Source organism: Monodon monoceros, unplaced genomic scaffold (genome assembly GCF_005190385.1).
Source record: "Monodon monoceros isolate NGI ecotype Baffin Bay Population unplaced genomic scaffold, NGI_Narwhal_1 Super_Scaffold_5, whole genome shotgun sequence".
In the NCBI taxonomy this organism is placed as follows: domain Eukaryota; kingdom Metazoa; phylum Chordata; class Mammalia; order Artiodactyla; family Monodontidae; genus Monodon; species Monodon monoceros.
The window spans coordinates 78566331-78592624 of NW_021703782.1; the positions used below are offsets into that span (position 1 = coordinate 78566331).

At 35.7% G+C, this 26294-nt stretch overlaps 1 protein-coding gene across 2 annotated transcripts in view; it reads left to right on the plus strand.

Annotated features, from left to right (window-relative positions):
* Positions 1-26030, plus strand: part of DCAF10 (DDB1 and CUL4 associated factor 10) — a 53131-nt gene extending 27101 nt beyond the window's left edge. For both annotated transcript variants that reach the window (XM_029201959.1, XM_029201960.1), the window contains 5 exons: positions 8814-9011; positions 17897-18099; positions 19793-19906; positions 22232-22377; positions 23315-26030. In XM_029201959.1, the coding sequence (XP_029057792.1) occupies positions 8814-9011; positions 17897-18099; positions 19793-19906; positions 22232-22377; positions 23315-23683 (1030 nt within the window). In that variant the 3' untranslated portion in view covers positions 23684-26030. The remainder of the gene's footprint in view (positions 1-8813; positions 9012-17896; positions 18100-19792; positions 19907-22231; positions 22378-23314) is intronic.
* Positions 26031-26294: the final 264 nt, after the last annotated feature.

Consider the following 26294-nt stretch of genomic DNA (forward strand, 5'->3'; position numbering starts at 1 on the left):
TAAAGCACATGTGAACAAGGAAATGTGTAAAGGTTCATTACAGCATCGTTAGTAATAGAAGTTGAAAACAAATCTCCATCAAGAGGAAGATAAGGGACTTCCCTGGCGGTCCAGTGGTTAAGACTTCGCCTTCCAAGGCAGGGGGTGCAGGTTCAGTCCCTGGTCGGGGAGCTAAGATCCCACATGCCTCGTGGCCAAAAAAACAAAACATAAAAGGAAGATAAATGAATTGTATACTCATACGATGGAATACTATACATCAGTTAAAATAAATGAACTAGAAGCATCAGCATCTGAGATACATCAGAAATAAAAGGTCGAGCCAGAAAAGCAAATTGTAGAATGAGCTGTACAGTGTGATACCATTTATATAAAGTTTAAAAATAAACATAAACTTGATGAAGGCATGTATTTGTTTGTTCTCTGCTCTATCCCCAGCACCTAGAACTGTGCCACATAGTGGCTCATTAAATATTTACAGAATAAGTTGAATGCAAAACCAAACTGTAAATTACTTATGGATACATACTTATGAATTCATAGTATTAAAAACTTGCAAGGGGAGTGACAACAAATTTTGGATAGTGGTTCCCTCTGGAGAGGGAGGGAGGGGAATGGGATTGGGGAGGGATATACAGGGGTCTTCAATTGTGTTTGTAATGTTCAAAAAAATCTGAAATATAACCAAATGTTAAAATTTGATAAAGCTGGGTGGTGGGTATCACAGATGTTTGTTATATTCTTCATAATTTTCTTTATGTTTCTAATATTTTACAATTTAAAAATTTCTTATCTCAAAAAGAAAAGACATGTCAAGTTGTTTGCCCCTACTCAAAATGACCTCTGACTAATTTGCTATTAGAATTTGTGTTCTTTTTCAATGTCAGTTCTCATTTGATGCTATCAATGTGCCTGCCCTAGAACCCCACACCTACAAATTTGAATTTGCTTCTTATCTGTTTGTTAGAAAAACAGATTTTGAAGCTATTTAGAAGTACATATCACTTAAGTGTTTTGAGTAAGGATCTGAAAGGTCCTCTGGCATGAGCTTAATTGTGTATTAGTTATTAATTTTTTGAGTGCTTACCATGTGCCAAACCTTTTGTGAAGCACTTTTGATACATTATATTGTTTAATCCTCACAGTATCCTGATGTGAGACAGATATTGTACTCATTTTAAGGAATGAAGAAACTGCAACTCAGGTAAAGAGATTTCCCCGGGGTCTTTTTATAGGAAGTGGTAGAGCTGGAATTCATACTCAGTTCCATTAGACCACCTCACTGTACTGTTCAGAGATATGGACATGCATTTCCTGGTTTGGTTCTAGATAGTCATTTTCCACATACTTAGTAATGTCTTCATGCCTTCTAGTTCATTTCTTAGTTTTGAGGTTTGCTTATATTGTAAAATAAAAATATTGATAGTTGTGGAGAGTATTTTCTGTTGCTTCATATGAAAGTAAGGGAAAAAATATGTAATTTAAATTCTTAAGCCCAATATACAGCCTTACTTCTCATTCATGAAGGTTTAAGAGTCCATTTAATAATCAAGGTCCCCCAGTTATGAGGTTAGAGGGAGAACTGAGGTTATCCTAAGAATATTTACTTAGTGATATGGCAGTTAAAAAATTAGTACCCATTTAAATATTCCAGGATCTGCTTTTCCCTCCCACTGTCTTTGTTGGTCTTTTCCTGATTGTTATATTTCAAACAATATAATGTAGGTGCAGTGCTTATCATGGGGAACATGAAATTTCTGATCTTGCAAAGGATGTAAAATTTTGCAAGGCCTTGAGAGTGATGTTAGAGAACTGGTCAAAATCATTGGCAAATGAGGATCTGATAGAGTGAGACTAGTTATCAATTAGAGAAAAGAGAACGACAGAAATGATGACATGATAGAAACTTCAAAGAATTATTGTGAATATCCCACAGGACTAAGGAAAGGCCTTTGGGAAAATTGATAAAGACCTTGAATGTTATACAGAAATGGCCCTCTTTTTATTATAGTACAAAATTCAGATATGAAGTAAGGATGTCATATTCTGCTTCATAATTTCATTGGAAAGATTATGCAAAAAACCCAAACATTTAATTTATTCTTGTTCTAAGAATTTGCATATAGTTAAATAAATTTTAAAAGGCCTTTTTTGATGAGTTTTAGTTGGTTTTTTAAAAAATATACAACACTTTCTTTCCCTTGTACAATGAAATGTTGGTACCTGTTTTAAGAAAATTCAATTTCAGTTGCTGTTATCCTTTACCAATCATCCTCTGATAATGAAGACCTCAATTTATCCAGAGCTGTCATATATTGGAGTTTAATGGAGACATATGGAAAAGTTCTGTAATTCAGAAACTCATAGATTTCAGTGTGTGTGGAATGTCTCTTGTTTATTAGAGACCATGTAGTTAAAAATACTTTATAATTATTAACTTATTAGGTAGACTAAGTTTTAATTTGAGAGGATTGGGCCAGATCTCCAAGACTTATCTACCACTTTACACTTTCTGTGTCTGCTTACTTTGGGATAAGAATTGTTGAGGATGCTTTAACTGGTCTCCTAGTCTACATTCTTAATTTTCTATAATTTATCTACTCTCTTTACCAATGATTCTCCAGTACCAAAATTTTTAACAGGTAATACTTTGAGGCAAAAATGAGAAAACTGAAGTCTAAGTATTGAATTTTTCATTAAAGTAAACTTATTCAATTAAAAATTATTAACTTTTGTTCCATGATTTTCTGCATTACTGATATTAAAATATCCATGCAACAATAGTAATTTTTTTCAGTGGCCTTACTGACAAAAATTTTTAAACCAATCCCTCTATTTTATTTTTTATGAATATAATTTTGGAACCTAGCCAGTTCAGAGATCCTTCTGAAAGTCTTAACCAATCATGTCACTTTCTTGCTTAAAACCCTTCAGGGTGGACCACTGCAGCCTACAGAAATATAATCCCACTGGGGTTTTGAATCCATATGTGCATTATTTTCTGTACGAAATAAAATAGCTTAGTGGTTTTTTTCCTAAATTTTTCAAATATATAAAGATGCTTCTATGATGATGATCAATTTATTTAAAAAGTCTGACTTGACTTTCCAGTAGCCTTTGTTATTTTGTATTTTTTAAAATCGTATAATTCCTGTCAAGTGTGAAAGTCATTGAAATATTTTTACTTTTAAAAGCCTCATCAGTAAAGGTAAAACTGTAAGGGGAAAAAATGGATTTGACAATATAATAATTAAATTTTTGATATGGTAAGAAAACATGTGAACCACGTTTAAAGATAGAAATATATGGGAAACAGATTCAACATACTGTATTTGAAAAACTGAAGAATATTAGTAATATTTTGTAACTCAATAATAAAACTAATATTGCAAGAGGAAAATCAGCAAGGAACATGAATAGCAATTCCCCAAAGAAATATAATCTTCCAATTAATATGAAAAAAGTTCAACTTTACTAAAAATAAGTTTCAACCTAAAACAAGATGATATTTTTTTCCTAGCACTTAGCACAGGTATTAAAAAATACCTCTGTGGGAAGGGTTTGGAGAAGCAGACACTCTCATAACCGCTGGTAGAACTAGATATTGGTATGTTCTTTTGAGGACAATTTGTCTATATGTATCAAAAGCCTTACCTTTTAAAAAAAATCCCTTTTTACTTAACAATACATTTTTCTGGAAATGTATTTAGAAAAATAACTAGGAATGTGATTAATATTTGGCTGTTAGCATATTCCATCATTGTGTTTTGAATAGTAATAAATTGGCAGCAATCTAAACATCCAAAAATTGCAAATTAGTTTAAAATAGAAGAGATTATGGTTCACTCATACGGTGAATGCTATTCAGCCATTAAGAATTATTTTGTCAATGAATCTTTAATGACATGGCAAAATAGTTATGAAATAATATTAGGCTTGAAATACATGAATTAGGCTAAATATCAATTACAGTGGTTATTTTTGGTGTTGGATTTTTTTCCATTTAAAAAAATATTTTCAATGGGCATGTATTTATAATTAAGAAATAGTTATTGGGAATCACTATAGAATAATACCATGATGTATTCTCTACTTGTCTCTACTTTTGCACACACAGCACTTCTAACTGCTGTTGCCTCTCAGAGTACACCATCCCCGTACACACCTTTGTAACTTTGCTTACCCCTTGGCCACTTAGGGTGTTCCTGCTCATTTTTTTTAAGTCAGTTCACATGACACCACCATGAAACCTGTCCTAAACATCCTCTTTGCTTACTCCCCACACATGTATTTTGTATAACTATGTATTTCTAATGTCTTCTCACTAGGCAGTGAACTTCTATCTTATTCATTTATTTAATAAATATTTGTGAGTGGGACTGTGTGTGTTGGGTACTGCAGATCTAATCATGAATTATGCAGACAGGTTTCCCCTGCCTTCAAGGAGTTTATAGCCTTGTAAATTTATTCCTTACACTGTAACATTAAGTATTACCATACAACTGTAGAGTGCTTTAGGAAGTTAGAATATCGGTAAATCTGGCCCAGGCTGGATAGAGAGAGAAGCTTTCCTGGAAGGGATGATAGCTGGCTATTAAAAAGAAAGCAAGTGTTATCCAGGTCAAGATGTAGGGAGGATGTGGTTTCAGGTAGCAGAAACAGCCTGTACAAAAGCCTGGGATTTTAAAATCGTGTTAGTTTCAGGAAGGCCATTATGGTGTTGTGGATATTGAGATTGATTTCTGAGACAAAATAATTTTATATAATTCTAAGTAATAATAATTCAAAATAACTATATATATATATATATATTAGAAGAAACTCCAGAATTCATTTCTTCTGCGAGAGATTAGGTAGTTATATATAAAAGATATGTTAGAGAAAGCATCCTAATGTTGAATTGAGCAGAAATTAAAATGTGATAGGTAGGTTATTTTTTAAGTGTTTATATAAAATATATTCTAAGGATTGAGAAATTAGTGTAAAATAATTAAAAATCTGAATTATAGAGTATTTTAATTGTCTACTTTGTTTTTGTTTTTATAGAAGTATAGTTGATTTACAATGTTGTGTTATTTTCTGATATACAGCAAAGTGATTCAGTTATATATATATATTTTTCATATTCTCTCATTGTGGTTTATTACAACATTGAATATAGTTCCCTGTGCTATACAGTAGGACCTTGTTGTTTATCTATTTTCTATATAGTAGTTTGTTTCTGCTAATCCCAAACTCCTAGTTTATCCAACCCCCTTTCCCCTTTTGTAACCATAAGTTTGTTTTCTAGGGCTGTGAGTCTGTTTCTGTTTTATAAATAAGTTCATTTGTATCATCTTTTAGATTCCACATGTAAGTGATATCATACCATATTTGTCTTTCTCTGTCTTATTTCACTTAGTATGATAATCTCTAGGTCCATCCAGGTTATTGCAAATGGCATTATTTCATTCTTTATTATGGCTGAGTAGTATTCCTTTGTACATATATATCACGTCTTCTTTATCTGTTCATCTGTCCATGAGCATTTAGGTTGCTTCCGTGTCTTGGCTATTGTAATAGTGCTGCAATGAACATTGGGGTACATGTCTTTTTTTGAATTAGAGTTTCCTGATATATTCCCAGGAGTGGGATTGCTGGATCGTATGGCAATTCTATTTTTAGTTTTTTAAGGAACCTCCATACTGTTTTCCATAGTGGATATACCAGTTTACATTCCCACCAACAGTGTAGGAGGGTTCCCTTTTCTCCACATCCTCTCCAGCATTAATTATTTGTACACTTTTTTTTTTTTTGCGGTACGCGGGCCTCTCACTGCTGTGGCCTCTCCCGCCGCAGAGCACAGGCTCCGGACGCGCAGGCCCAGCAGCCACGGCTCACGGGCCCAGCCGCTCCGCGGCATGCAGGATCCTCCCGGACCGGGGCACGAACCTGCGTCCCCTGCATCGGCAGGCGGACTCTCAACCACTGCGCCACCAGGGAAGCCCTTATTTGTACACTTTTTAATGATGGCCATTTTGTAAGGTGATACCTCATTGTAGTTTTGATTTGCATTTCTCTAATAATTAGCAATGCCCTTGGAGGTCACATCGTTTGCAAGTATTTTCTCCCAGTCCATAGGTTGTCTTTTCATTTGGTTTATGGTTTCCTTTGCTGTGCAAAAGCTTATAAGTTTGATTAGGTCCCATTTATGTAATTTTGCTTTTATTTCTATTGCCTTGGAAAACTGTTAATTATCTATTTTGTAATCTTGACTGGTCCTAATAAAATGTTGCTAAGTGAGATTATTTGGGGAATGCTTTTGAATTAATAGATAAAAAATGATGGTATGTTTTCTCTTTTTTTACTGAATGAAAGATTTTTTAAAGTTCTGTAGTGCTTTACAATTTTCAAAAGTTTCACACAGATGATTTCATATAATCCCATAATAACCCCATTTTTTTTTCCCCTCCTACCCCTCTCCTGCCCCTCCCTGCTTCCCTCTCCCCACTGGTAACCACTTGTTTATTCTCTGTTTCTGTGTCTGCCTTCTTTTTTATTTTATTCACTAGTTTGTTGTATTTTTTAGATTCTACATATAAGTGATATAGTATTTGTCTTTCTCTGACTTATTTCACTTAGCATAATGCCCTCTAAGTCCATCCATGTTGCTGCAAATGGCAAAGTTTCATTCCTTTTTATGGCTGAGTAGTATTCGATTGTATATATATAACACATCTTCTTTATCCATTCATCTGTTGATGGACACATAGGTTGATTTCATACGATGGCAATTGTAAATAATGCTGCTATAAACATTGGAGTGCATGTATCTTTTTGAATTAGTGTTTTTGTTTTTTTCAGATATATACTCAGGAGTGGAATTGCTGGGTCATATGGTAGTTCTATTTTTAGCTTCTGAGAAACCTCTATACTGTTTTCCACAGTGCCTGTACCCATTTACATTTCCACCATCAGTGTATGAGGGTTCCTTTTTCTCCCCATACCCACCAACATTTGATATTTGTGTTCTTTTTGATGATAGCCATTCTGACAGGTGTGAGGTGATACCTCATTGTGGTTTTTTAATCTTTTCATGTGTTTTTTGGCCATCTGCATTTTCTCTTTGGAAAAATTAAAAATTAAAAGATGGGTTGTTAGTATTTTTTGATGTTGAGTTGTATAAGCTGTTTATATATTTTGGATATTAACCTTTTATCAGCTGTATCATTTGCAGTATCTTCTCCCATTCAGTAGGTTGTCTTTTCAAACTATTTTGTCAATAGTTTCCTTTGCTGTACAAAAGCTTTTAAGTTTTTAAAAAAATCTTATTAATTTATTAATGTAGTTTACAAACTAATTTATGCATAGCCATAAAATTATTTTGAAATATATATAATCACTAAGTAACAACAGCTTCCCACCCTAAGTCGTTTTTTTTAATTTATTTTATATTGGAGTATAGTTGATTTACAGTGTTTTGTTAGTTTCAGGTGTACAGCAAAGTGATTTAGTTTTATATATATATATATATATATATATATATATATATATTCTTTTTCAGAGTCTTTTCCCATGTAGTTATTACAGAGTACTGAGTAGATTTCCCTGTGCTATAGAGTAGCACAGGGACCTTATTTGTTTTTTAAATTAATTAATTTATTTTTTGGCTGTGTTGGGTCTTCGTTGCTGCGTGCGGGCTTTCTCTAGTTGTGGCAAGAGGGGGCTGCTCTTCGTTGTGGTGCATGGGCTTCTTATTGAGGTGACTTCTTTTGTTGCGGAGCACAGGCTCTAGGTGCACGGGCTTCAGTAGTTGTGGCATGTGGGCTCAGTAGTTGTGGCTTGCAGGCTCTAGAGCACAGGCGCAGTTAGTTGTGGCACACGGGCTTAGTTGTTCCGCAGCATGTGGGATCTTCCTGGACCAGGGCTCGAATGTGTGTCCTCTGCATTGGCAGGCAGATTCTTAACCACTATGCCACCAGGGAAGCCCTATTTTTATTTTTTAATTTTTAAAAATTTATTTATCTATTTATTTGGCTGCGCCACACAGCTTTCGGGATCTTAGTTCCCAGACCAGGGACTGAATCTGGGCCCTCGGCAGTGAAAGCGCAGAGTCCTAACCACTGGACTGCCAGGGAAGTCCCTGTGGGGAGTTTTTAAATTACTGATTCAATTTCATTGCTGGTAATTGATCTGTTCATATTTTCTACTTCTTCCTGGTTCAGCCTTGGGAAACTACCTTTTTAAGAATTTTTCCATTTCTTCTTGGTTGTCCTAGAAGTGAGATTATTTGGGGAATGGCTTTGAATTAATAGATTAAAAATTATGGCACTTTAGTAGCAATTTTTATATGTAAATGTATTCTAAAGAGAAATGTACTCTAAATAGATAGAGATGTTATTGGTAGCAGAGTAAATATTTCTCATAATTTTGAACACTTTATGCTTAACATGTTTCACTTGCAATTAAGTATTCAAAATCTCCTTTGTCTCCTATTAAATTGTCTCTCACCATTTGTGTTTCCTATACAGATTCTAAAATTCATTTTCTCTAGCACTGTTCTCTAAACACCCACCCCTATTTCTAGTTTTGAGTAAAAATCAATAATGTAAAACAGATAAAATTGCAACATGGCCCTCACTAAATCATAGTATCCTTCTCTGTGGTTATGTGAATTATACTTACTATTTATTATATATTAGAATCACTGGGTTTATACAGTGAGTTTGTAGTCCTTTTTTGATTTGTTTTCTTGATTCCTAATACAGAGACTGCTTCTCAGTTTTTCTTTAATAAGAGATTAAATGAACTAGTTTTTCTTTTCTGCTTTGTAGATTTCTTGATAACCGGCTGTTTGCTACCTGCTCTGATGACACTACAATAGCACTATGGGATCTGAGAAAACTGAACAGCAAAGTATGCACTTTACATGGTCACACTAGCTGGGTGAAGAACATCGAATATGATACTAATACAAGACTCTTAGTAACGTCAGGATTTGATGGAAATGTCATTATTTGGGACACCAACAGGTTTGTGAATAGGAGGTCATGTTAGGATTATGAAAAACAAAAAAATGTTTTTAAGATGGTAAACAAATTCAGTGTTCTGTCTTAGCTCTCATATCTCTTTAGGAGAAATAAACTGGCTTTGGGAAAAAACAATCAGAAAGTGATTCCATCTTGTTCCTTGCACTTAGTCACATATTGTGACTAAAAAACTTGGAGAAAATTATGTGGAAAGGAGACCAAGTAATATAGTTAATGATGAAAACTGGTTTATAAAATGAGTTTCCTGAACTTAAGGAAAACTATTTTTGTTATTATTTCCTTTGTGGAACTGAAATGTTTTTCACTCTTTGGTCCTTCAATTCTAAATCTATTTTGTAATTTTTGCACTTTGTTTTCATGCATTAGAAGAGTGGTTTCTCAGTTGGAGTGGTACTGATCCTTAGGGGAACGTTTGGAAATAATGTGTAGTGCAGTTTTAGTTGTCACTACAGGAGAAGAGAGGAGGATTTCTACTGGCATTTAGTCAGCAGGGATCAGAGTTTCTAAACATTCTGCAGTGCATGGGACAGTTTGCACAGGGGACCAGTCATCCCATCTAAAATGTCACTAATGCCTGTGTTGTGAAACACTTCAGTAGAATATCTCCTTATAGAGAATTGAAAGAGTTAAAGTTTGGGAAATAATTATAATATTCCTGTTGCTAGCTTTGGTAAAATGACAATACAGTAATAATATACACCAGGAACGTTTCTGAAATATTCTTTTTAGAGCTCATATGTAAAACTAGGGGGGTATTCTTAAAGATTTCTAGTTATTCATATTGTTTGAGCAAAGCATAGAGCTACTGATTATCTTTAAACTAAGACAAGCGTGTCTGTTTAAATTTAGGACTAATTATTTTTTAGTTTAGAAATAAAATTTGAATAGGAATATAAATAACTTCCAAATTAGTAGAAGGATAAAAGCTAAAAAATACAATCAATCCAATAGAGGCAGAGAAGAAGGGGGGGGAAATCATTTTTTAAAAAAAACAGGCAAATTAGGAAGCACAAGAATATGATAGGCAGATAATGGAATATCAACAATTAGAGTAAGTATATATGGACTAATGTAACCAGTTATTAGATAGTACTAGATGGATTAAAAAAACAGAAACAAACTCTATGTTCTTCATAAGTAGTATACCTAAAACATACAAACACAGAAAGTTTGAAAGTAAAATGATGGGAAAAAATAAAAGATAAATACAAATCAAAGAAAAATAGTTATATCTACATTAATAGCAGACAAAATAGAGTTTAAGGCATACAGCATTATTAGTGATTTTAAAAAGGTACTATATTAGAAGCTTTATTTCACTAGAACATAAAAATTCTTATCTTGTGTGTACCTAATAACATAGCCTCAAACCATAAAAAGCAAAAACAGACAAGAAAAAAGTGAGAATCTCCATCTCAGTGGAAAATATTAACATCATTCTCTCATTTACTAATAGATAAAATAGACCAAAAAACTAGTAAGTCTATAGAATATTTTAATAATATTAATAAGCTTGATTTAGTAGGCATATGTAGAATTCTGCTCCCAAATAGTGAATACATCCTCTAAAGCAAAGTTTGAACATGTACAAAAATTGAGCGTGTTCTGGACTACGAAGTAAGTCTCAACCAATATCAAAGAATTGTTATCACACAAACCATTTTCCCTGATCCCAGTACAGTTTAATGAACCAGAGGTAAATAAAAATTCCCAGGTTTGGAGACTTATAAACTTGCTTCCTAAATAATTAATGGATCAAAGAAAAAAATCATAGTGAAATCAGGAGATAGATAGACTAAAAATTAATGAACTAAACATCTTACTCAAAAAGTCTGAAAAAGATAAAAAAGGGTAAACCTGATGAAAGTAGATGTATGGAAATGATAAATATCTTTTTTTAAAAAAGCAGAAATTAATGAAATAGAAAATGAAATACAATAAAGATTTTTTAAAAGCCTGCTCTTCTCTGATAAGATACATTAAGAAAAAAAGAGGACACAATCTCAGCAATTAGAAAGAAGACAATAAAAAATATAGAGTAAGATAATAAGATCACCTTTTGCCAATATACTTGAAAACTTTGATGAAATAGTTTACACAAAAAATACACCTATGCAAAACTGATCAAGGAAGAAATAGAAAACGTGAAATAGACTTATTACCAGGACTGATATTTAACCATTATGCACTGGTTCAGCTGAAAAGGTTGTTATAAGATTGAACTTCTTCCATACTAATTGATAAATAGTCACTGTCATGAATCATCCCCATGTGTCATATCCTGGCACCTTCTGGGTACCGTGGCACCTCTTCTAGAGATACTTTCCTCAAGATCTCTCCCTATGATCTAGTAGCTGAAGCCCCCCTTACATAGCAGACTAATCGCAGGATCCAGTTCCAGCACTGCCACCTGCATCATCAGCTCTGGCTAGTTTTCATGCAGGGCTGTCACTTCTGCCTTAGCTATTAGAGAAATGAAAAAAATCACTTAAAACCTATCTACTGGGACTTCCCTGGTGGTCCACACTCCCATGCAGGGGGCCTGAGTTCGATCCCTGGTTGGGGAACTAGATCCCACATATGTGTGGCAACTAAGAAGTCCGCATGCTGCAACTAAGACCCAGCACAGCCTAAATAAATAAATAATAATAATAAAAGATTTTTTTAAAAAAAGAAAGAAAAGAACCCGCATGCTGCAATGAAGATCCTGCACACAGCAACGAAGGCCCAGCGCCACCAAATAAGTAAATAAATAAATATTTTTTTAAAAAATACCTATCTACTAATAAAACAGCAGCCTGTCAATTTTACAGGTGACTTCTACCAAATATTACAAGAAACAGAACATTCCAATCTTATTAAACTGTTCAGATTCCAGAAAAATGGAATTCTTACCTCAGGTATGACCTTGATACACAAACTCAAAATGAAAGGTCAGTCTGTACTATGGATGTAGATGCGAACATTCTAAAAAAGGGAAATTGGATCCTGTAAGATATTAATCAAAATATCATGACCGGGCTTCCCTGGTGGCACAGTGTTTGAGAGTCTGCCTGCCGATGCAGGCGACACGGGTTCGAGCCCTGGTCTGGGAGGATCCCACATGCCGCAGAGCAAATGGGCCTGTGAGCCACAACTACTGAGCCTGCGTGTCTGGAGCCTGTGCTCCACAACGAGAGGCCGCGATAGTGAGAGGCCCGCGCACCACGATGAAGAGTGGCCCCCGCTCGCTGTAACTGGAGAAAGCCCTCGCACAGAAACGAAGACCCAACACAGCCAAAAATAAATAAATTAATTAATTAATTTAAAAAAATATATCATGACCAAGTTGGGTTTATTCTAGAAATGAAAAGATTTATCAATAGAAATTCTATTAGTATAATTTATCACACCAGGTTAAATAGAAAAATCCATATGATTGTTTCAACTGAAGAATAAAATTCAACACTTGTTCATAATTAAAAACAAAAGAAGGGACATCATTATCAACCTTATAAAAAAAAATAAAAGGATTACAAAGGAATACAATGAAAAACTCTATGGCAACAAATCAGACAACTTACATAAACAAATACCTACAGAATCACAAATTACTTAAACTGACTCAAGAGCAAATAGAAAGTCTATAGACCTACTGACCTACATAGCAAGTAAAGAAATTGAATTGGTTTAAAATCGAATTTTAAAATCTTCCCACAATGAAAAGCTCAGGTCCAAAACACCTCACTGGTGAATTTTACCAAACATTTACAGAATAAATAATATTAATCCTTCACAAACACTTACAGTAAATAGAGGAGGGGAGAGCACTTCCCAACTCATTTTATGAGGCTAGTATTACTCTGATATCAAACCAGACAAACATCATTAAGAATAGAAAACTACAGACCAATATCCCTCTCCCAAAAATTTGATAAAAGTCCTCAACAAAATATTAGCAAATCAAACCTAGCAACATATATAAAGGATTATATGTCACGACCAAGTGGAATTTATTCCAGGAATATAGATAGGGTTGGTTTAACATCTAAAAATCAATGTAATACATCACATTAATAAAGGTCAAAGCCCATATATATGATCATCTCAATAAAGTCAGAAAAAGCACTTGACAAAATCCAACACCCATTTGTGATAAAACTAGGAATAATAGGGAACTTCCTCAACCTGGTAAAGGACAGCTATGAAAAACCTACAGCTAAAATCATACTTAATGTTGAAAGACTAAATACATTCCCCCTAAGACTGGGAACAAGGCAAGGATGTCTGCTCTCATCACTTTTATACAACACTGTATTGGAAGTACAACTGCACTGCAAGTACAGACAAGAAAAATAACAGGCATGTAGATTGGAAAGAAGTAAAACTATCTTCATATGTAGAAGATATGATTTTATATATCAAAAATCTTGGGGCTTCCCTGGTGGCGCAGTGGTTGAGAGTCCACCTGCCGATGCAGGGGAGATGGGTTCGTGCCCCGGTCCGGGAAGATCTCACATGCCGCGGAGCGGCTAAGCCCGTGAGCCGTGGCTGCTGAGTCTGCGCATCCGGAGCCTCCGCAACGGGAGAGGCCACAACAGTGAGAGGCCCGCGTACCGCAAAAAAAAAAATCTTGAATTCACAAAACTACTAGAACTAATAAGTTCAGCAAGGTCATAAGATATACTAGATTAATATATAAAAATCAATTGTATTTCTATTCATAAGCAATGAACAGTCCAAAAATGAAGAAAAAAATTCCACTAATAGCATTAAAAAACAATAAAATACCTAGGAATGAATTTAACAAAAGAAGTACAAGATTTGTACGCTGAAAACTAAAACGTTGCTGTAAGAAATGTAAGAAGATATAAACGAATGGAGAGACCATTCCATGCTCATGGATTGGAAGATTCAATATCATTAAGATGGCAATTCTCTCCAAATTAATCTATGGATTCAAGGCAATCCCTATCGAAATTCCAGCTGCCTTTTTTTTGGACAAGTTGGAAGACTCACACTTCCTGATTTCAGAAATTTCTACAAAGCCATAGTAATCAAGACAGTGTGGTACTGGCATAGGATAGACGTCTAATATAAATTAAGGGAACAGAATTGAGTCCAGAAATCAACCCTTATATTTATGATCAGCTGATTTTCAATAAAGGTACTAAAGTAATTCAGTAGTTCAGGAAAGGATAGTCTGTTCAACAAATGAAAGTGAAAAGAAAAACTACAGGATGGGATATGATATTTGTAAATCACATCTGCTAAAGGATTTGTGTCCAGAATAGATAAAGAATTCTTCTAACTCACTTACATGTATTCAGATAACCCAATTTAAAAATGGGCGAGATACTGACATAGACATTTCACCAAGGGTGATACACAAATGATTAATAAGCACCTGAAAAGATGTTTGACATCATTAGTCTTAAGGGAAATGCAAATTAAAACCAAAATGAGATACCACTTCACATCTAATAAGATGGTTTTAACAAAAAAGACAGCAACAAATATTGGCAAGAATATGGAGAAACTGGAACTTCATATATTGCTGGTAGGAATATAAAATGGTACAGCCATTTTAGAAAACAGTTTGACAGCTTCTTAAAATGTTAAACACAGAGTTGCCATATGACCCAGCAATTCCACTTCTAGATATCTACCCAAGAGAAATGAATATATATGTCCACACAAAGAATGCTTATAATAGTGTTATTCATAATAGCAAAAAAATAGAACCAATCTAAATACTTATCAACTGGTAAAAGGATGAACAAGATGTGGTATATCGATACAATAGAATACTATGTGGTACTGAGAAGGAACAAAGTACTATTACGTGCTACAATATGGCTGAACCTCCAAAAAGTTAAGTGAAAAAGCCAAACCAAAAGACAACTTATTGTATGATTCTGTTTATATGAAATGTCAGCAATAGGCAGGAAGTAGATTAGTGGTTATCTGTGGCTGGGAGTAGGAAAGGGAATGACTGCTAATGGGCAAGAGTGATTTTTTAGAGTGATGAAAATGTTCTAAAATTGGATTGTATTGATGACTAGATAGAAGGAAACCGATCAAAAGTAGGCACTAAAAACCTATAGCACATTTTTAAATGGTGAAACTTTAGACGTTTTCTCTATAAAATCAGGAAGGAGAACATGCTTGCTATTACTCCTGCAGTTCACTATTGTTTTGGGTTGGAGGGAGGCAGGGTCCTAGTTGGTGCAGTAAAATAAATAAGGATTGGAATATATTAGGATTGGAAAGGAAAAAATGAAACAATATCATTCTCAGATGATACGATTATCTGTATCAGGGGCTGGCAAACTTTCTATAAAGGACTGTGTAATAAATATTTTAGGCTTTGTGTGTTATATTGTCTCTGAGCAGCCATAGACAATGCATGAATGGGTATGGCTATGTTCCAACAAACTTTTTATATAAAAACAGGCAGTGATCCAGATTTTGCCCATAGGCCACAGTTTTTAGACACCTAGGGTCTATATAGAAAACCCTAGAAATTCTACTGACAGATTATCAGAATTAATTAGCGTTAACTAAGGTTGTTAGATATAAGATCAAAATGTAAAAATCAGTAGTGTTCCTATACATCACTACAAACAATTAAAATTTTTTTTAAGTACATAGTTTTTAGTAATTAAAAAATTTAGTTGGGGACTCCCCTGGTGGTCCAGTGGTTAAGACTCCATGACTCCACTGCAGGGGACACAGGTTCGATCCCTGGTGGGGGAACTAAGATCATGCATGCCGTGTGGCACAGCCAAATAAAATAAATAAATAAATAAAATAAATAAATAGATAAATAAATAAATGTTCTTAAAAAAATTTAGTTGGTACACAGGAATAAATTGCAACAGAAGATCTGTATAACCATTATGGAGAAAACTAAAATTTCATTTAAGTTATTGTAAGACCTAAATAGAATCTATGGATGAAAAGATTCCTCTAAAATTAAATATAAGCAAATTTTAAAATGAAGGGTATAAACTCATAAGATGGGGAAATAGGAAAGGAAGGAATGACAATAAAGTTTTAAAATCTGGAAGGCAGGAAGATGCGTGGCAACCGACTCAGCAACTCACTTAAACTTACTTACTAGTAAGTACAAGAAAGCTGAATCCTAAACTGGCAGTGGGAAAAAGTTAAGAACTTAAGAATATTTATACAAAATCCTCAAAAATCACAGTAACTGGCAACTCTCGGTACTCTGTAACAGAAAGGGTAGCTAAAATAAGGATTCAAATGAAAGATATTTAAGAACTTATATCTCCTCCCTTAATCCATACTGCTGGGCTATTTACCTCCTCGCATTTCAGCAGGAATTTTGAATTTTATTCTCTAAAGAGGTAAAATAGAGAATATCTGTATTAAAGGATGCCAGACACAGTTGAAGGCTTGGGTACCTTACCAAGATCAGGGGGATTAAGTGACCATATGCACACTGAATATTGAATTTAGAGATCCTCACAAGTTCTTTCCATTAATGAACTAAAGGTACTGACATTAGGAGTTCCTCAAAAAATGGCTTCACCCTATTTAGTGAAGCTCAAGCCTACCCTTGCACTCAGAGTTCCCAGTCAGCTTTTTAGTTCCCCACTCTTAATTATGAGCAGACAGCCAAACATAATCAGACATTTGACAAAAGTTTCTATGAAAAGACTTACACAAATGGGGAGATATCTTGGAAAAAGTAGAAACTACGTAGGGAGAAGAAAACTTAAAATTTTAAAAACCTATAAATATCCTCAGAGAGATAAGAAAAGTTATTGCATGCTTGAAGCCCTGTATGCTGACTGAAGGATGCTACAGAAAAGAGAAACAGAGGGGACTTTTAAAGTACTGGTATTGTTCTACCTCTTAACATGGGTGATGAATCACAGCTGTTCATTTTTCTTTAAACTCTACATATGTCTTATTTATGTACTTTTCTGTAGGGATGACAAAGTTCAGAGTTTTAAAAATAATAAAAAAGGAAATAAAATGGGGACTAAAAAACATAGGCAAGGAATAAAAATCTATTCAAAAGATCATACAGATTTGAAATAGAGCCAAATAGAACTTAAAGAAGTAAGGAAATAGAACTATTGAAGTCTATAAAAACAAGTAGCAAACACAGCTTAAAAAACAGGTTAAGAAAGATATTGATAAATTACCAAGATGGCAACATATGCAAATGAGGAGATAGAAAACATGAAAGAGCAGTTATTAGACAAGGAGAGTCAAATGGGAATGTTTCAAATATCTATCTAGAGCTCCAAAAGAATAGAGAAAATAGGTGAGAGGCAATATTGGAATAATGATGGAAAATTTTCCAGAATATATAAACAATATGAATCTTAAGATTTAGAAAGTCAAATGAATCCCAATGAAGATAAATGAAAAGAAATCCAAATTTACACGTCACAGTGAAACTGCAATACTCCAAAACAAGGAGAAGATCAACCAAAGGAAAAAAAATTATCCAAAGTAACAATTCGACTGATAGTAGACTTAAAAATAGCAACAATAGAAGCCAGAACTCACTGGAATATTATCCTCAATATTCAGAAAGAAATAACTATCAACCTAAAGTTATAGGCTCAGCTAAACCTTTAATCAAAGAGTGAAATAAAGATTTTCAGAACAATAAAAAGTGAGAGTTTATCTCAACAAAATTTTATTTAATATACTTCAGAAAGAAATAATAATCTTTAAAAAAAAGTTAGAGATGGAAGAAGGAATGGTGAGCAAAAATTTTTCATATGTATAAGTCTGAGTGTACATCAAGTTTAAATTCTAGTTTGAAGGGCAAAAATATGACTATCACTGAATGCTTATATTTATGATAACTCTAGGTTTTGTTGGTTTGATTTCTTTTGTAGGTGTACAGAAGATGGGTGTCCACATAAGAAATTCTTCCACACACGTTTTCTCATGCGAATGAGATTAACACCAGATTGTTCCAAAATGCTGATCTCAACGTCCTCTGGATATCTCTTGATTTTGCATGATCTTGACTTAACCAAGTCTTTAGAAGTAGGCAGCTATCCCATTCTGAGAGCAAGAAGAACAACATCGAGTTCAGGTAAGCTTTCCTTTTTTGATTAAAGAAAGTTTTTTCTAAGTAATCTCAGACATGGGGATGGTATATGTTTCTATTCTGAGAATGACAGCAGAAAGAAGGGAAGAAAGTTAAAAGATATTCTTTGGAAAGCTCAGTAAAAGCTTTTTTCCCAAGGAAGTATAATGATCTACATGTATCTCTGACATAGCTTTAATTTGTGCCTCTGTCTCACAAATGATATAGGAAGAATAACTTCTAACTCTAAAAAAAATTTTTTTAGCCCTCTGCTAGCCAGAAAGTCTTCATCAGTATTTGTAGATCACCATTATCTCAAAAATTAGTGATGGCCCAAATTACTGTCAATCTTTTTTAAGTTTTTCTGGAACCCAGCAGAGCTGTTAAGTTATAGTCAATATAGAGTTTTAATTTTAAGTCTGTATTGTATCCTAGACTTTCAGATGTCCAGACACAGGTAGTTGGTGCCATCTTATCTCATGACCTATAAACATCCTCTTGCTAAAGCCCTGTTCCTTTTCCTGTTGCCAATTCCATTGGACTTAAGCAAAATGGGGGCTCAGGAAAACTCTGTACTACATTACACGATAGAGACTATATTATATCTACCTTTAGGAAGAAGAGGGCTGATATAGGAACATACTCATTAGTTATAATATTGTGTTTATGAACAAGAACTCAGAAAAAAATACTTAAGCATTTGGAAAATATAACGTTCATAAATTGTTGTTTAAAATCAACTTCAAATGGTTGGAATCTTTCTCTATGCACAGGGCCACTTCTGAAGACTCCTTTGGGAATGTGCAGGCCTCATTGTATTGCAGTTGCCTAATTTCACTGCTAAAAGTAGAAATTTAAGTTTTACCAACTTATTTGCAAGCAAAGGATTTCATTAATGTGCAAGTACAGTCCTTTTCATTTCAAATTTTTAGGTTAAACATTAATAATCAACTTTAGCTTAGTGAGCTTAGTGAGAAGTAGTGATTTAGAAGGTCTAAATTGGCATGTTTTGCTTAAAAACCAGGAAGGTTTTCTGTCTTCTAAAGGTAAGTCTGATACTTAATACCATCCAAAGAAATTAGATTAATAAGAAGTCCCCATAGAAATGTGTGGCCACAAGAAAAGTGTGAAATAGAGACTGCTATTTGGAATGATACGTCAGACTCACCTATCTGATATTCATTTTATTTTCCCAGATTTCAATGTTAAGTTTGTATTGCATTTCAAAGATGGTATTCACATAATTTCAGTAATGATGATAGAAGTTGTTGGTATGCTTTAAGAAGGATCTGTTCATGTTCTCGGTAATGGACCTGTTTGGATGCCATTCTAACATAAAACAACAGGCTGAACTGAACAGCTCAGTTTTCATTCTTGCTGAATTTCCTTGTTCCATTTCACTACAGAAATGATGGGAAACCTAAGATGTTCCTATGTTTATTTGGTTTTTCATTTTTATTTCACTTAAGGAAGTCATTGATATAAAAAGGGTTTTAGAAAGGGACTAGGCCTTAGATTAGACATTCCAAAGAGCTATCTTGCCCACCTCAGTCTTTTTTATAGGCCACTTTTAGGTGGATATGTACTTGCCATGTTTCAGATGAACTTTAACAATATGGTTCAAGTAGATGATTAAAAAGTTAAGAGACACTACCAGAGTTTTGCTAGCTTTACTGTCGGAACGTTTTGTATTTTCAAGATCTTACCACTTTGTCGAGTTCATCCGGTCCTAGAGTTTCTGGTTCACCTTCTCATCATAGTGATTCTAATTCATCTTCTGAGAAACACATGTCACGAGCCTCACAAAGAGAAGGTAGGTCAAAAGTTGGATTTCATAATCTTGAATACAGATTCTAAAATAGCTTTTTTTGGTTTGATTTTAATCCTTAAAAATAAAAGCCAATAGAGATGAGGCTATTCCTTGCTCCTCAGTAATTTTCAAAAAGCTAACCAGGGAATTCCCTGGCAGTCTAGTGGTTAGGACTCAGCACTTCCACTGCAGGGGGCATGGGTTCAATCCCTGGTTGGGGAACTAAGATCCCGCATGCCACACAGTGTGGCCAAAAAAACAAAAAACAAACAAACAAAACCCCAAAAAGCTAACCAGTCTCTAGGGTTGAATATCTTGGGCTTACATTTTTGTTGGAATTTGAACTTTAGTTTTATTTTCTGGATTTAGTTTGGTCTAGTTTGGAGAGAGAATAGTTGGGAAATATAGACTCCAATCAAGGTTGTTATAGAAATTAAATGAGACTATGCATGTGATAGTGCTATGTAAATATAAAGGGATGAGTTTATCAGGTGCTTGTGAAAGTTGCCTGGTTCCAGCCCAGCAGGCTTTTTGCTTTGCCATTTCCTTAACTCAGCAATGCCTGGCAGCCTCAGAGGGGTTGTGGGATAAAGAGCTATAATCTGGCCCCACTCTACTTTTGCCAGTTTTTCCCCAGCCAATCTGGGAGAACTAGCTGCTCAGTCTGTTCTATCCACCCCTTAATTGAAATGCTTTCTACCTATGCAAATTTCACTCATCATCCCTCTCCATACTAATTCACATCTAAGCTCTTACAGCACTTTTTGTTCTCCTCTTGATGGACTGACAGCCAGATATATATATTTTTGGGTCACCTTTTGGAAATAAGCATATCTCCTACCTAGATATTTAGAGGCAGGACTACACTTAGACTTATAATTAGTGTTTTCCCTGGGTGGCCTCATCTGGTAAGTGCTCAATAAATGCATTCTTGATTACTTTGCCTGACTACTTCCAAGAATGGTTTGAGAGACCTTCCTAACCTAAACCTATAGACTATCCACCATCCTGTCCTCTGGATGTTGAAGACTATGATGTCTCATTTTAAGGTTAAATATTCCTCCTCTTAGAGATTTATGCCCACATATGTAACATTTCTCCTGTGGATTCTTAGGGATGTAGCACAAATAAAAGTGAAGTAACTTTGGTTCAAGTAAAATTAAGGAGGCCCTTGACCCTCCAGTCTTCCCTACCCCATCTCCACCCTGGCCCTGTATGGTTTCCCCCTTTTGCCAGCTCTTGAGCAACCTCCAAGGAGCAGAGCTCAAAAACCACTGCTTACTTATTCAGAATGGGTTTCTTTTCTGCTTTTGTTATAGATTTTCAAAATTCTTGAAATAGGGTTTGTTTTTTTTCTAAAATTGTTGTTAAGGTTCAATCACATGTGAAATAATTCTTTAGGTATAATTTGGTTGTGAGAATGTAATTTAGATCGTCACAGGTTTCTGTCAATGCTGCAGTAATCTAAAGGGAAGCTTTTAAAAGAAGATAACACATCTAAGTGCGAAATAATTCACGAAGGGTCTGACAGAGGCAGCTCATTATCTTTAAAGCAACTCCTATAGGCAGAGAAGTGTTGAAATATTTCTCTTGATAATAAATTTCTAAGCTGCTTCCTTACAATGTGTATGAAAGTGGTTCTCCACATATTTGAGGGATATGACATACTCCCATTTGTAACAATGGCTCACTACAGCAGTCAATTTCATTGGGGGCCAGGTAGAAAGAAATGATGGGCCATAGCAGAGTACCAGGAATATGTACAGTTGGCAGTATCTCCCACCCCTTGTTTTGACATGTCCTGTGTGAGTTGTCCTCTCTTACCTCCAAAATTATACGTTGATTTGTTGTTTATAGTACTGTCCTTGGGGGCCATAAGTCCTGCTCCTTGCACACATCTTTCATCTATATAAAGGCAGTCCTCATGGCTTCCAGGTATTTCCTTCTCTGGACTAGAGAGCATCAGGTCCTCTGAGATGAGAATTGTTGTCTTTTACTTTTCCAGGTTCCTTTCATGTCACATAACTTGAGATGTAGATCCAAATCAAAAGGATTCCTAGTCAGCTTTAATGCCTTAGCGTTAGGTTATTGTTGATTCCTGCTGCAGGAACTTAGATTCTTTAGTTCTGTCATACCCCTTCCCCCATACCCACCCCAAAGACACATACCCCATACGTTGAAGGGCACCATGGTTTTTTACATGTGGTAGCATAAGGGGCAGATGAAAGAATAAAGGCATGAGGGTGGCTGCCAGAAATCAAAGCTTTGATGAGCTACCTTAGTCCTTTGATAATACAAATTCCACATCCTAATTTTCTTATATCTCAGGAATTTCACCACGAAACAGTCTTGAAGTCTTAACCCCTGAAGTTCCTGGTGAGAGAGACCGTGGAAATTGCATCACATCGTTACAGCTGCACCCAAAAGGCTGGGCCACTCTTCTTCGGTGCTCAAGCAACACTGATGATCAGGAGGTATGGGCAGCAGCACTCCACCTTCGATGGGGCGGACTGAACAAACTGCCATTGCCGTGTGTGCTCACGGTGCCTTTATCCCTTCAAAATCCTTCCTCCTCTCTGGCCTGTGTGTGGCAAGCAGGAAGTACTTTAAAGGAGTCATCAGCTCAGATTGAGCCCAGCTTAATTCCTGCCTCCTTCATCTCAATGTGAAAAACCCCTTATATAGTAAACATAGGACTGAGCTAAGCTGGCTAAATGGGAGGTTTTGCTATAAGCCAATGGAGTATTATGATTTTCTCTTTTTAAAAACCAGGGAAAGCTTTGGGAAAGGAAGGGACTGAACTGATAACTAGGGGAAAAGGTCCTATATGAGCTTATGATTCTCCTTACTCAGGAAAGCAGGAGTCTTTCCAGAGCTAGCTAGCTAGTCACTAGCTCTAGAAGCCACAGCTAACAGGAGAGAAGAGTCTTTGAAGTGTGTAGGAGGAGAGGTATTCTAGGGCTTAGATGTCTTAACCCTAAAATATCAAGATTCTTGTTACTCTCTTGAGTAACAAGAATTCTTGAAAAGGGAATTATTACTTCAGAAGTCACAGTGGCCTCAGGGAATAAAAGGCTTTAAAGTGTCATAGTACAGAATAACCTTGATATGAATGTAGATAAGACAGTATGGGACCTACAAGTTTTGTTAGTTGGGAGAGGGGTAGCATTCATCTGAATGATTTCTTGGAACAATTCTGTAGCTTTGGCATTCTGTGGAGCTTTTTTTTTAAAAAAAAGATTATCTGTAGCACTGTTTGGGACTCTGTAGCTTTTTGTGTTTTAATTAGTTGAAGTATAGTTGCTGTACAATATTACATAAGTTACAGGTGACAGTAAAGTTATTCACAATTTTTAAAGGTTATACTCCATTTATGAGGCTCTATGATTTGTCTCTCTTCTCTCCCTCTAGTGGACTTGTGTCTATGAATTCCAAGAAGGAGCCCCCGTGCGACCAGTCTCACCTCGCTGTTCTCTACGACTGACTCATTACATTGAAGAAGCCAACGTAGGCAGGGGTTATATCAAAGAACTTTGCTTCAGCCCTGATGGGCGAATGATTTCTTCCCCACATGGCTACGGGATTCGCTTGTTGGGATTTGACAAACAGTGCAGTGAACTTATTGACTGTTTGCCCAAAGAAGCCAGTCCCCTGCGGGTGATCCGTTCTCTGTACTCTCATAATGATGTGGTACTGACGACAAAGTTTTCTCCAACACATTGTCAGATCGCCTCCGGGTGCCTTAGTGGACGGGTTTCTTTGTATCAGCCAAAGTTTTAGGCACAACTTACATCAAATAAGGAACTCTTCTGGTGTTTGAATTATATATTACTTCAATTTAGGTGAAGTATTTTCTTTTTAGAAGATCTTAAAAGTTTGGGTCAAGATCCTAGTTCTTATGGGTCCATGAACACACCTGTGACCTGAGTACTTGGTCGTCCAGCATCACAGGGGCATCGCCAAGTTAGACTCCAGGCAGCACCATCTTTTGCAGCATTCCTAGGCTCCTGCTGATCTGTGCCACTGAACTCCAGTTCTGCTGGTTGTTTTGCATGGTAGCTCTTGTCAACCTTCTTTCTTTTAATTCTCTTTTCTGTTTTTTGATTTTGGTGTAATTTTGTGGACATTTGGCAGGAGTTTTGGTTGGATTAGGAGAAACTCGTGATGCTAGTGTTGAATAAAACCTAGAAGTTTGATGTTGGCATACTGGTTGAAAAGAAATTTCATCTTATCAGTATACTTGGCCTTTTAAAGTTGCTGTTGTTTCTCTATAATGAGCACAGATAATGGCATTATCTTACAACTGTTATAGTTTTGCAGCAAAATGTCTTTTAAGTTTCCTGTTAAAATTATACATATTTTTCACTGTGAGAGGGATTTTGTTGTGAAATTCTAGAAAAAAAATTACCACCTCTCTTTGTAGTTTATTTGTATGAATTTTTAAATCTGTAGCATGTGTCCTTACTTGGTATTTTGTTCCTGTCAACAGCATTAGAAAGGAAAAGAGGAGAAGGAATGGGCTTTGGTCATTTCTATTGTATAGAAGAGGATTTATTTATTAGATTATACTTTCTATCTGGCCACAGAGTGATGAGAACAATGTGGCTTAGATTTTCTGTTTCCTCTGCCAGATTATTTGAATCACAGAGGATAACAGGTGGAGGGAAAATCGAGAGTAAAGACGTTGTGTTTTTCTCATCTTCCTTGAGCTTAACTCTCTTACCATTTATGAAGGGAGAACTGTGATTGTCTTCAAGCTGTTGTCATAACTGTGGTGGTCCGTGACTTGGGTGTCATGACTAAGACCTTTTGTTGTGTTTTGTTATGGAATACAGCAAGTAAAAAGCATCACGCAGGGGCCAGGCATAAGGCTGACTACTCTGCTGAAGTAAGCAGCTTTTTTCTAGTCTCCTCCACTTTGAATGGGACTGTCCTGAGAAGAGATTTGCCAGAGGCTGGAGTAATTTGAGCCACATGCTAGCTTTTTCCCTCTTAGAACACATTCTCTTAGGCCAGTGGTTCTCAAACATTAGGGTGCATTATAATCACTGGGGAGCTTGTGAAAAATAGAGAAACCTGGCCCTCACCTTAGGAGGTTCTGATTCAGCCAGGGAGAGGACAGGAATCTGTATTTTTAACACGAACCCCAAGTAATCTGCATTCAGGTGGTTCCTGGATCACAGCTTCAAATATTACTACCTTAAACATCAGTAAATATTTCTGTACCCATCAGGTGCTTAACACAGCTCCCAGAAGGTGTTTTATTAAAAAAATAAGCAAATAAAAGCAATTTTAGAGGTAGAAAGTAACTTAAAATGGACTCAATCTCGTTATTAGATGAATGAGAGAAGTTAAGTGACTTGCCTAAAGTCATCCTGCAAAATTAGTGGCAGAGCCAGGACTTGAATTCAAGTCTCTTAATTCCTTGCTCAGGGCAATTTCTACTGTATTATGCTGGCTGTTAAAACAATGACTTATGAACACTTTTTTTGTCTTTAAGTTGTATTATTGTGAACACCTTTAAACTGGCCAGTAGATTGAAAAAGGAAGGCATGGGAGTATCAATGCTGAGAATTCCAGCCATAAGAAGAAAAGTGTTTTAAATCTTATAGAAATGTTTAAGCAACCCAAATACATGAATAAAAATGACACTTTTTGTAGAACCTGCCAGACAGCCATTCACAAACGTACAGAGGTTACATCTCACTTGGATAATGTTGGCTGTAGGACAAATTTTAAAAATTAGATCTTTCTTACCATGGATGTTAAAAAAAAATTGGAAATGTTTTAGTCATCAAAAAAAGTACCCACAGTGAAAACACAGGTTTGCCATAAACTTTCTTAAAAACACATATTTAAGAGAAAATAAAGAGACAAAAACACCTAATGTTGACATTAAAAATAAGCTACTGGGCTTCCCTGGTGGTGCAGTGGTTGAGAGTCCGCCTGCCGATGCAGGGGACACGGGTTCGTGCCCCGGTCCGGGAAGATCCCACATGCCGCAGAGCAGCTGTGAGCCATGGCCGCTGAGCCTGCGCGTCCGGAGCCTGTGCTCTGCAACGGGAGAGGCCACTGCAGTGAGAGGCCCGCGTACCGCAGGAAAAAAAAAAAAAAAAAAACCTTCTAAGTACAATGGTTGTATTGATAATCAAAAGAAGTTTCCATATATTGCATCTCCTTGGGAGAGTGCTCCATGTCAGATGCTGGGCCCAAATGTTGCCCAACTCTAATAAATTTCAGTCCATGATTCAAGAATATCTATCGTGTGTCAAATAATGCACATACTTTACAAGTAACTCTCACAAAAACTGCAAGGTGGGTGGCATGAGCACCAATGTACTTTGGGGGAAATGGAAGGTCAGAAAGGTTGATTTGACATAAGTCACAGAGC